This window comes from Maylandia zebra, linkage group LG20 (assembly GCF_041146795.1).
Source record: "Maylandia zebra isolate NMK-2024a linkage group LG20, Mzebra_GT3a, whole genome shotgun sequence".
Classification (NCBI taxonomy): domain Eukaryota; kingdom Metazoa; phylum Chordata; class Actinopteri; order Cichliformes; family Cichlidae; genus Maylandia; species Maylandia zebra.
In genome coordinates, this window is record NC_135186.1 from 20,265,325 (window position 1) to 20,276,225 (window position 10,901).

General features: G+C 41.7%; 1 protein-coding gene across 2 annotated transcripts; it reads left to right on the forward strand.

Annotated features, from left to right (window-relative positions):
* The first annotated feature begins 1,565 nt into the window (after positions 1–1,565).
* gmeb2 (glucocorticoid modulatory element binding protein 2) lies at positions 1,566–10,156 on the forward strand. 2 transcript variants are annotated; one of them, XM_024799067.2, is made up of 10 exons: positions 1,567–1,834; positions 2,273–2,435; positions 2,921–3,000; positions 3,217–3,341; positions 3,416–3,519; positions 6,045–6,202; positions 7,536–7,604; positions 7,701–7,838; positions 7,941–8,063; positions 8,187–10,156. In XM_024799067.2, exons 2-10 carry the CDS (start codon positions 2,293–2,295, stop codon positions 8,807–8,809), a joined length of 1,563 nt encoding a protein of 520 aa, XP_024654835.1. In that variant the 5' UTR covers positions 1,567–1,834; positions 2,273–2,292; the 3' UTR covers positions 8,810–10,156. The 2 variants fall into 2 exon arrangements, with proteins under 2 accessions (XP_076734363.1, XP_024654835.1); XM_076878248.1 differs by lacking the exon at positions 2,273–2,435 and having other exon boundaries at positions 1,566–1,834.
* The last annotated feature ends 745 nt before the right edge of the window (positions 10,157–10,901 follow it).

Here is a 10,901-nt window from a genome sequence, read left to right on the forward strand (position 1 = left end):
TCCTTAGCCTCTCTGATCTTGTCCTTTAGTAACACCTGGATCTTCCTCACCTCCTCTTTGTTGCCCCCTCTGAAAGATTATTAAGATTTGATTTCCACAATAATTAATTAACACAATAAACACACCTTTTAACCTTTAGTGTATTTTAAAACTTTTTAAAAAACTATTAACCTGGATTTTTAATGTGTCTGCCCTCAAAATACTTGGGGGCAGTTTCTCCTCTTTAAATGTGCTCTGTACATAAAATAGACTTGACAGTCAACACAATATATTTATATATTCCTTATGTGGTGAGAGCAGGAAGGTAGTTCCTGGAGGATGATGGAATTGATACCATCTAATAGAAAACCTCTGGGACTTTATTTTTGGTCTATCCAACACCACCAGGTTACACCTCAGACTGTTTTGGAGCTCAGTGATTTCCTGGTCCATATGTGGGAGGAGACTCCAGGACTCCATTGGTTGTCTCAATAGGACCATGCCCTGATGTTGTTAGACATGCTTACAAACCTCGTTGTTTGCCTATTGTTGTTTGTTATCAACATTATCCTAGCCTAATGATAATAAGCCCCAAATCTGCTAAGTCTTTGGTGATTGATGCACTTGCATGTTTTCAGGAACAAATTAATTTCATTTATGTTTGCTGATAACACCCATAAATGTCTTGTTTAATCTCTTACTTTAGAAAATTCTGAAACTTCTGTGCTGCTATGGCTGCTAGTGTGTGCTGCCAATTTCTATTGCAAGGCTCTGTGATCTGGCTTTGTTGCAAAATAAATAAATAAATTTTAGAAAAGTAATAATCCTTTTGTTCTCATGCTTATAGCATTTAACTGTTTCCTTCTTATTATTAGCAAGAACAATTAGCTGTACAAAAACTTATAGAAACTTAGTAAATATAGAAACATGTAAAAAGTCTTGATAGCTTTCTTATTTTTTAATTGTAATGCTCCTAAGAGAGAACCTTGGGAATGGAGCAATCACTGAACAGAAAATACAACACACACGCGCGCACACACGCACGCATAGGATAGGACTGCAAAGGAAGCCACAAAGAGTCTTTCAGCTGATCTCGCCAAACAGACTCTGTTAGGACAAGGATGAAGGGCATAACAAGACAAGGAATATAGGAAAGGTGGTGAGAGCACTGAAAGGAAGATATGAAGGGACAGTGCTTTTACAAAATTCAAAGGAAAACAGAGAAACGAGAAGCACAAGAAAGAACAGCAGAGAGGAGACAGTCATATCTGGACTTAGACTTGGACACACTGGTTTAAACAGAAAAATACCACACAGGAAAATGTGTCTGCAGTGGAGAACCATAGAACATGTTTTATTGCAATGCTGAAAATATGAGGGTATGCATAGACAACTGATCCAAAAACTGAAATGAAACTGGACCTTATTGATTTATTTATAAAGAACTGAAGACGTGAAAACTATCAGGCTATATTTCATTTTTAAGACAGCCTAATTTGTTAGGTAGCTTCTGTTTTTTGTATTTTGTGGCATTTCAGCCTCCACACCAATGGAGGGCAGTAATGTACCATCTGGGAGCGCCAACCACCAAGAAAAATAACAAAGGAAGAAGAACTATACAGAAAACTATTCATGCTAGCTGGGTACGAGCAGGAAATCTTAATTGTATTTGTTTTCAAATTTAGGCTTCAAAAATAGAGCGACAGTTTTCTGTATGAAGACGAAAGGAGACGGATATCATCAGCTTTATATTTTGACAGTAATTTACTGGAATAGGTTCAGATTTACTAGATAGCATCCTTTCTGTCGGGACGACACCAACACACCGTTTTCAACATTACGTCCCAAGGCCAAGGTAAGCTTATTCAGCTCCCTCTATAATACTCTAATCTGCGGGAGCGTCGTTACATCCTGTTCGATCAGGCCAAGAAAGCAAACACGTTCAGTTCATTTCAATATGTTAGTTAGTTTGTTGCAAACAAATTCAAACCCCAACAATTTAATTCCGTCACAAAATAGTGATGTCTCCTGTAGTTTTTCCAGTGTAGACAAAGTACACAGTAGATGCTGTCAGTGTTTACTACAGCTAGCAGCCATTTATCCCCGTATACAGTTACGGACGCTCTGCAGTCATTCCCAGTATTACTGGAATAATTCTGCACATTCCCACCCTTCTCTGAACTATGGTGTGTTTTTGCTATAGTCAGGAGATCATTTATTCTAATTACTAAATCTTTTACAACATTATACAATCAGTAACATCTGTCCACCCCCTGCTGTCACCTGTCTGTAGGTGAGCTCCTCCGAGTCTTCATGGCTTCATCAGAGGTAAACATGCAGGAAATGAATGAGGTTGTGATCGTCACCTTACCGGAGTCGGGGAGCGAGGACCTCCCCTCTGTGGCAGAGGAGGATAAAGCAGTGCTGGTCACTGCAGAGTTGACCCCTCAGACCGGGTAACACATACTCACTGCACACATGGCCTTGTGGTCAAAATGTAAAATAAATGGGAAGGGGCAAATTTACTGAAAGATATAAGATGAGTAATAGTGAGATAGAAATGCAAAACTGCTATAAAGAGACAAACAGGTCCAAAGATGAGCAAGATGTCGACAAAAACACAAAATAAAAATATGCAAAAGTGCACGCTACAAAGAAATGCAACAAACACAGAAATGTAAAATCACTGAACATGTACAAAAATGGAAAATAAATAAAATAAAATGACTGTCATACAAAGTGAGAGAGATACAACATTAAAAATAAACTCAAACAACTGTAATAGGATGCAGAATAGCTACATAAAGAACAGAAATACTGTAGGTGGACTGCCAACTCCACTTACTTGACAGTCATATATATACAAAATAACATATTGTACATGAAATCACATACAGCAGATGTACTGATATGCAGAAGTTTGCTGTTTTTTCCCCCTCAGGGAGAATGTCCTCACAGTAGCACCAATGGAAGCAGAGGCCATCAGAGCAGATTCACTGGCAAAGGAAGACGCAGTCATTGGTAATTTGAACTGAACTTTTCTTTATTAGCTTCAGCTGGATTAATTTTTCTTGTTTTCCACTTTGTTTGCATAATTTTCTGTAAAGAATAAACTGCCGTGCCATTTTTTCACTCTTCTGAATTTTTCAGAAGTAAATAAAAGAACGTGTAAGTGATGGTTTACTTTACAGTTTACTATGTGTCCTTATGAAGATGTTTGCATCTCTGTCTTTGCAGTGAAATTAAGTGAAGAGGTGGATGTGGAAGCTGACGTGTTCTACCCAATCACATGCGGAGACGTCAAAGCCACTCTGATCTGGAAGAAATTCGTCTGCCCTGGGATAAATGTGAAATGTGTCCAGGTACACAGTCGTTTTTAAAGCACTTAGCTTGTCCTAAATCTACACTGACTTGTTTTTCTTTCCTCTCTGATCAGTTCAATGAGCAGCTCATCAGCCCAAAGGAGTTTGTGTGTTTAGCAGGGAAATCCACTCTGAAAGACTGGAAGAGAGCTATCCGACTCAATGGCACCATGCTCAGGTCTGGACTTGTTATTAATAGACAGTAACTGTAGTGGATACAAACCCCACTGTGCAGTATATTTTTCAACACAATGTAATTTGAGAGAATCCAGTATTTAACCTTTTCAGAGTGCTTGTGTGCAGGACTTCTTATCAGACTTGATCGTGTTACATTGTGTGTTAGTTTGCGATCTCAAATCAGCCCTTTGTACTGTCGTCACCTCGCTGGGCGGGCGGGTGCCGTGGACACCTAAGTTTGTGAATGCAGTAATTGGAGAAAGAGGCAACGTAGGAGCTTCAAATTGACAGCATAGGTGATTTCACTAAAAATCGTGCACAGGTTTGAATCTCAACACACCCACTGGTCGGACATGTTGACGCTTACATATGAAAGATCTAGCCAGGATCTGGCCTGATGGCTCGATTTTCCCCCGATATTTAAAATCTTTCACACAAGTTAGCCATCATATGATTCCTTCCAGCGTGGGCTGTAATATGATGAGTCTGTCTCAGGTGTAATATGAGAGTATTTAGGTAAAATGAATGCTGCCTGAAATCATGTGGCATCACTGAGCGGCTTAAACTTCCTCTCACTCTCATAACTGGGTTCAACCCATACAAAGGCTAAGTCTCTTTACTCCACCTTTAACATCATCATGTCTTCTGCAAAACTTTGACTTTAATAATAATAATAAAAATAATAATAACAATAGACTTTATTTGAGGGCGCCTTTAAAAAGCCAAGGTCACCTTACAAAGAACAACATTAATAAAAGGAGCAATAGTCATTAAATACATAAAGAAAGTTAAAATTGCAAAACAGAACTTGATAAAAGATAAAAATCAGCACTAACGCGAATGAGCCAGTTTGAACAGATGTGTTTGGAGCTGTGACTTAAATACAGGAAGAGAGTTTATATTTCTAATGGCTGGAGGCTCTGCTCCTCGGAGTGTTGAGACGTGAGGACGGAACAGTAAGATGAATAGCAGATGAGGATCTGAGAGGGCGAGAAACAGTGATGATATGGAGCAGGTCACACAAATAGGAAGGAGCAGATTTATGGATACACTTATACGTGAGAAGTAAGATTTTAAAGTTTATCCTTCTATGGGCAACCAGTGAAGCTGCTGAAGAACTCGGGTAATATGAGCTCTGGACGGAGTACGAGTTAGAAGTTGGAGTTTATGAAGGGACCTTTTAGGGAGACCAAATAGGAGGGAATTGCAGTAATCAGTACGGGACGTAATAAGACTATGGACAAGGATGGCAGCAGCATGGGTAGGAGGGAAGGGGCGGAGTCGGTTATTATTACGTAAGTGGAAGTATGCAGACAGGGTTATGTAACTAATGTGAGGCTGGAATGAAAGAGTATTATCAAGTATGACACCCAAACTCTTAACCTGAGGGGAGGGAACGGTGGGAGAACGTTCAATGTTAATGGAAAAACTGTGGGATTTGGTTAAGATAGAGGCCGTGCCAATGAGTAAAACTTCAGTTTTATTACTGTTAAGTTTAAGAAAATTGGAGGAGAACCAGGATCTAATCTCGATAAGACAGTTTGAGAGGGAGGTAAGTGGGACGGATGAATTGGGTTTAGAAGAAATGTAGAGCTGGGTGTCATCGACATAACAGGGAAAATGTATATTATATTTTCAGAATATATGTCCAAGAGGGAGCATGTAAATAATGAATAAAAGAGGCCCTAATACTGAACCCTGGGGCACACCAGCAGAAACAGGATAGAGACTTGAAGAGCGTGATTTCAATTGGATAAACTGAGTGAGAGATACGAGGCTATCCAAGCAAGGGGGGGGGGGGGTGTATGTGGGGATATTGTGAGAAATGGTATCAAACGCTGTCAAGAAGAATGAGGATATATAGGAGACCAGAATCAGCTGCCATCAGAAGGTCATTGGTAATCCAGAAGACAGGCTTTAACTAACACAGTGGGAAGAGGGTCAAGGTGACAGGTGAAGGATGTAGATTTTTTTAATAAGATTAGATACATCAGTTATGGAGGGAAGAGTAAAGCTTGAAAATAACTGTGAGGAAGACAGTGGGGGAAACAGGAAGTCTACTTCAGAGTCAGAAGCTCCTGCAGAGTTAAGTTGACGGTAGATATCTGAGAATTTACGAGTGAAAAAAGAGACAAGCCGGCTTGTTGTTCCCGACAGCAACCAGTAGAGGGCCTGGTGGTCTCACAGTCTTGGGTGCAATGCATTAAAAAAGAACTTTTTCATTCAAACTAGTAATTTAAAGTGCTTAAATGTACTTTTTTTGTGTGTGTATATTTTCTTCCCTCCCCTGTTTGCATTTAATTTATTCATAAACTTGTAGAGAATCCCACGCTCTCTGGTTATTTATTTATTTATTTATTTATTGTCTATACTTAAACTCTCCCCTAGATATTTTTTTTGGCCTTTGGTTTGCATTGTAACTTATTTTCAACATGTTTTGCGTCACGATGGCACTCTTCTGTCAGACATGATAGACAGTTACAGCAAATTGTGCCTAACAGCCTTTCATCATATTTAATTTCACAGGAAGATCATGGACTCTGGTGAACTGGACTTCTATCACCACACAAAGGTCTGCTCCAACACCTGCCGCAGTACTAAAATAGACCTGGTGGGAACTAAAGTGTCCATCAGCACTGATTCGTCAGACGATGTGATTCCCGCCACGCCTTCATCAGCTGATTGTAAGTCCTTTTACAAAATGATTTGGTGCAAATCAAATACACTACATAAAAAATAATGACTGTGATGAAGCAAAAATAAACACTTTAAACAGTAAAAATTAACAGATTCTATACAATGTAGCTGCCATCGCCAGTGCGTGAATGGGTGGATGACTGGATATGTAAAGCGCTTTGGGGTCCTTAGGGACTAGTAAAGCGCTATATAAATACAGACCATTTACCATTTATACACTATACTGAAAACAAAAATAACTTTGCAGAGTCTTGGAGTGTGTTACATCTCCATGTGCAGGTTTGCAAACATGATGAGGTCAGAATCATGAAGATTAATCAGTAATCTTTTGCATTAGCCTCACTTAATGTAATCCTGCCAACACAGATTTTAGGTTCGGCTCTGGCCCCATGTATGAGTGTGAGCACAGTTTTAAGAGCTTTTTAAATCCTTCATCCAGCAGTATAGTCACAGGCAAACAGAAAACCAATGGCACCATGCTCAGGTCTGGACTAGTTATTAATAGACGGTAACTGTAGTGGATACAAACCCCACTGTGCAGTATATTTTTCAACACAATGTAATTTGAGAGAATCCAGTATTTAACCTTTTCAGAGTGCTTGTGTGCAGGACTTCTTATCAGACTTGATTGTGTTACATTGTGTGTTAGTTTGCGATCTCAAATCAGCCCTTTGTACTGTCGTCACCTCGCTGGGCGGGCGGGTGCTGTGGACACCTAAGTTTGTGAATGCAGTAATTGGAAAACGAGGCGACGTAGGAGCTTCAAATTGACGGCATAGGTGATTTCACTAAAAATCGTGCACAGGTTTGAATCCCAACACACCCACTGGTCGGACATGTTGACGCTTACATATGAAAGATCTAGCCAGGATCTGGCCTGATGGCTCGATTTTCCCTCGATATTTAAAATCTTTCACACAAGTTAGCCATCATATGATTCCTTCCAGCGTGGGCTGTAATATGATGAGTCTGTCTCAGGTGTAATATGAGAGTATTTAGCTCGATGCTTTGGCCCCATGTACGAGTGTGAGCACAGTTTTAAGAGCTTTTTAAAACCTTCATCCAGCAGTATAGTCACAGGCAAACAGAAAACCTGACTTGTTATTTCCAAGCTAGTTTTAGTGAAGACTGGGAAAACATGTTACCTGTGAAAAATCCCATTTGGCAGTAATTCAGTCACAGTGTGAGTGACTTTGCATCCAGGAGTACGTCATTGTTATAAATAAATATAAAGTGAAGCCACGCGCAGCACAGATGAGTGGAGCTTCTGAACCAGCACCACAGTCTGCACTGCAACCACGTGTGCCGTCTCTGTTGTAGTGAATGGAGCTGCAGCATCATTTCCAGAGGTGATGGAGGAAGCTTCAGGCTGGGTCACAGCCATCGGAGGTGATCAACAACCTACATACACACAGACACCATCAAGTGGAGTCACCTGACTCAGAGAGGTAATCATGTTACTGATGTGTGTGTTTGTGTGCACAGAGGACTCCATCGCGTTCTGGCGTGCGGTGAAGGAGGCAGGGCTGCTGGAAGAGGTGGTAGAGGACTTCCAGAATGAGCTGCAGGAGGTGCTGAAGGGGCTGCAGGAGAGAGTGTGTGACCCACCGCTGCAGGTCAAAGGTTAGAAACACACACAGGTGTGGGTCGGTTAGTCACCTGCCACAGACGACTAATAAAAATACTGATCGTGAAATGACGCAGCGTGACTGCTCTGTTTCTCAGATGCTGTTTTACTCAACAACATAGTGCAGAACTTTGGAATGCTGGACCTTGTGAAAAAGGTTCTGGCAAGTCACAAGAGCCAGATGGACCGTTACAGAGAGCAGTACACTCGCAGCTTAGCCGGTCAGTGCAGAATCCTAAGTGGTCTTCCTTGTGCTTGTGATTTGTGTAACTTTGTAGAAATGACTGCATTCTGCATGAAGGAGTAACAGCAATCTTGTGGTACTTCACCGTCTCCCCCTGTAGCCCTGGAGCAGCAGTGTGACGAGCACAGGAAGCGAGCCAAGGAGCTGAAGAGCAAATCACAGCACCTCAACAACGTCCTGATGACCCTCACGCCGGTGCCTGCGCCTCCCGGGCCCAAGCGTCCCCGGCTGACGCGTGCTGTCTCCGGTCCTGCCGCAGTCAATGCTGCACCCACCCAGATCACCCTGCCTCTTAGCCAGCTGACCAGCCTCCCACTGGGGAAGGTGCTGACTGTGGCAGGAGCCCAGCCCAGCACCAATGTTGGCGCGTACACCCTCCTGACCTCCTCACTCTGTGGGTCAGAGCTTTCAGCTGATGGCTCTAACTTGACAGTTTTGTCCACTGCTGCCGGTCAGGAAGGGGCAGCTGGGGCCAGCAGCCAAGCAGCCTCCGGGGCCTTCGTTAAGTTGGTGGGACCTCAGTTCCAGCTGGTGACGCTGCAGGGTCTGGCCACCACACAGGGCGCCGCTGTCCAACAGCAGGTTGGCACCATCAGTGTTGTCGACGCCTTGGCAGCCACTGCCGACGATTCCGAGGAGGCAAACCAGCTAGATGATGATGATAAAGGTCAGCCAGAGCAGGTTAAAGAGGAAGACGGGGACCAGCAGGACCAGCAGCAGTGAAATACAGCCTGGCTGTTTGCTCCCTCGTCTGGCTTCTGATTGGCTTCAGTTTGGAGTGGACTGAAGGTGGAGGTGAAGGCCTATGAACCCTTTTCCACACCATTTCATGCATTTCAAGACATCCATAGATCTCCATTAGAAACTGAACAGGTGTTGTGACTGTATATTTCATCCGTAATAAAATATGTATCACGTCTGTCTGTTTATTCCACACAGGAAGATTGTTTAGTTTGATAATAAATGCTTGTTTTTTTTAAAGAAAAGTTCAGGACTTGAGGATTTTTGTAAAACGTATTTTTATAAAAAAAGAGTGAAGGGATTTTTGAATTGTCCCGACCTTGGACGACTGTTTGCTGTGATGTTACTGGCTTCATAGATTCTAAATTCACTTGGATTATAAAACACTGTTAATGTACTGGGTCTTATATCGTTCTTTTCTATTCTACTTGAACACTCAAAGCACTTTGTACAACATGCTTTATGCTTTTCTGTCTAACATCCATCCTCTGACACATGCATCCGATAGCATGTTGGGATTTAGCTCCACCAACCTTCCAGTAGATGACCTGCTCCACCTCCTGTTCTTGGGATGCTTTGACCACTGGGTGTGGTCAGGAGAACACTTTAAAATGGGGGTAAAAAAACATTTATGTGAAGCTTAACCAGTACATGACTTATGCTGGCTGGAGTATGTATCATGAACTCAGCATTAACATGTAAATTACAAAAACTTTGTGTTATTTATACTTCACATTGAAGAAAGCAAATGTACAGGTATTTAATTGATCGTTACTCTTGTTGCGTTAAAGTTTTGTGACCCTACTTTGCATTAAAAGCTTTATTCTCCCCCAGAACATGAAGTTTATGAGTAAATCCTTCAGCTTTATAAGCAAAGCAGCAGATTGCAGCAGTCATTCCAAACTTAGACATGAGCCCCAGTCATCGGATGGTTGGTGGAAGAACTCTTAACTAGAAGAGATCTGCAGCAGGTTCTTTAGTTTTTGCATTTGCACACTTACATATTTCAAGTCATAGAACAAATGTTAATATTAGAAAATAGTCTTCTGTTATGAGAAAAAAGTAATTGCACTGTAAACCCAAGAACTGGTTGTGTTACCCTTGACAGAGCAATCAACTGATGACTGGCACTGAGTCATTCACATTACTGTGGAGCAACATTGGTCTGTTTTTCTTTGCAGAATTGTTCTAATTCATCCACACTGAAGGGTTTCTTTCATGAATCACTTGTTTAAGGTCATGCAATTTATTCACTTTCCCTCTGGGGTTAATAAAGTTTCTCTGATTCTGATGCAAGTTTGAGTTTTGAATAAAGAAGTGTAAAACTTTTGGGGTTTTTTTGGCATTCAGAGGTGGACGTGCTGCATAACACAAATGTGCTCGAGCTCCAGGGTACAAACTGATGGCTGGACTTTTTCTGATCAAGAGCAGAATTCACTGTTATCAGTTACAGAAAGTCATCCAGGTGCTGAAGCAGCAAAGTGACTCCAGACTATCACACTACCAGTACCATGTTTGACCGGTTAGTATAATATAATGGGACTCAAACCTTCTCATCAGTGCACAGGATATTTTCCCTAAAGTCTTGGATCATCAGGATGCTCTTTGGCCAACCGTGATTTTCATCGTGGAACTCTCCAGTCTCTTTCGTTCTGTTGGATCATGAACTCTGACCTCCACTGGGCCAAGTGATACCTGCAGTTCTTTAGATGTTGTTCTGGCTTGTTTTATAACCTCCCAGATGATTCGTCTATGCACTCAGAGTAATTTTGGTAGAACAGCCACTCCTGGGAAGTTTCACCACTGTTCCAAGTTTTCTCCATCTGTGAGATTGGTGAACCACAAATGAATCTCACTAAAGTTTGCTGGAGCTCCAAATCCTTAGAAATGGCTTTGTGATGCTTTCCAGGATGGCATATGTCAATTACTTTGTCCATCCAATCACCTATCAGAGTCACACGAGGGCTAAAACCTTTCCCAGCTACCACAGGATGAGAAGCAGGTTATCTTTGTCTAGTCTTTGTTTGATCATTTGTCTGCGTATCTTTTTACATGGGCAGCAGGTGGCCCGGTG

What these genes read in the sequence shown, in the direction of transcription:
- gmeb2 (XM_024799067.2), top strand. Translation starts at nt 2,293, where the DNA reads ATGGCTTCATCAGAGGTAAACATGCAGGAAATGAATGAGGTTGTGATC. An exon ending in AAAGGAAGACGCAGTCATTG is followed by an intron (nt 3,001 to 3,216) that starts GTAATTTGAACT and finishes CTGTCTTTGCAG; the next exon opens with TGAAATTAAGTGAAGAGGTG. An exon ending in GTACACTCGCAGCTTAGCCG is followed by an intron (nt 8,064 to 8,186) that starts GTCAGTGCAGAA and finishes CTCCCCCTGTAG; the next exon opens with CCCTGGAGCAGCAGTGTGAC.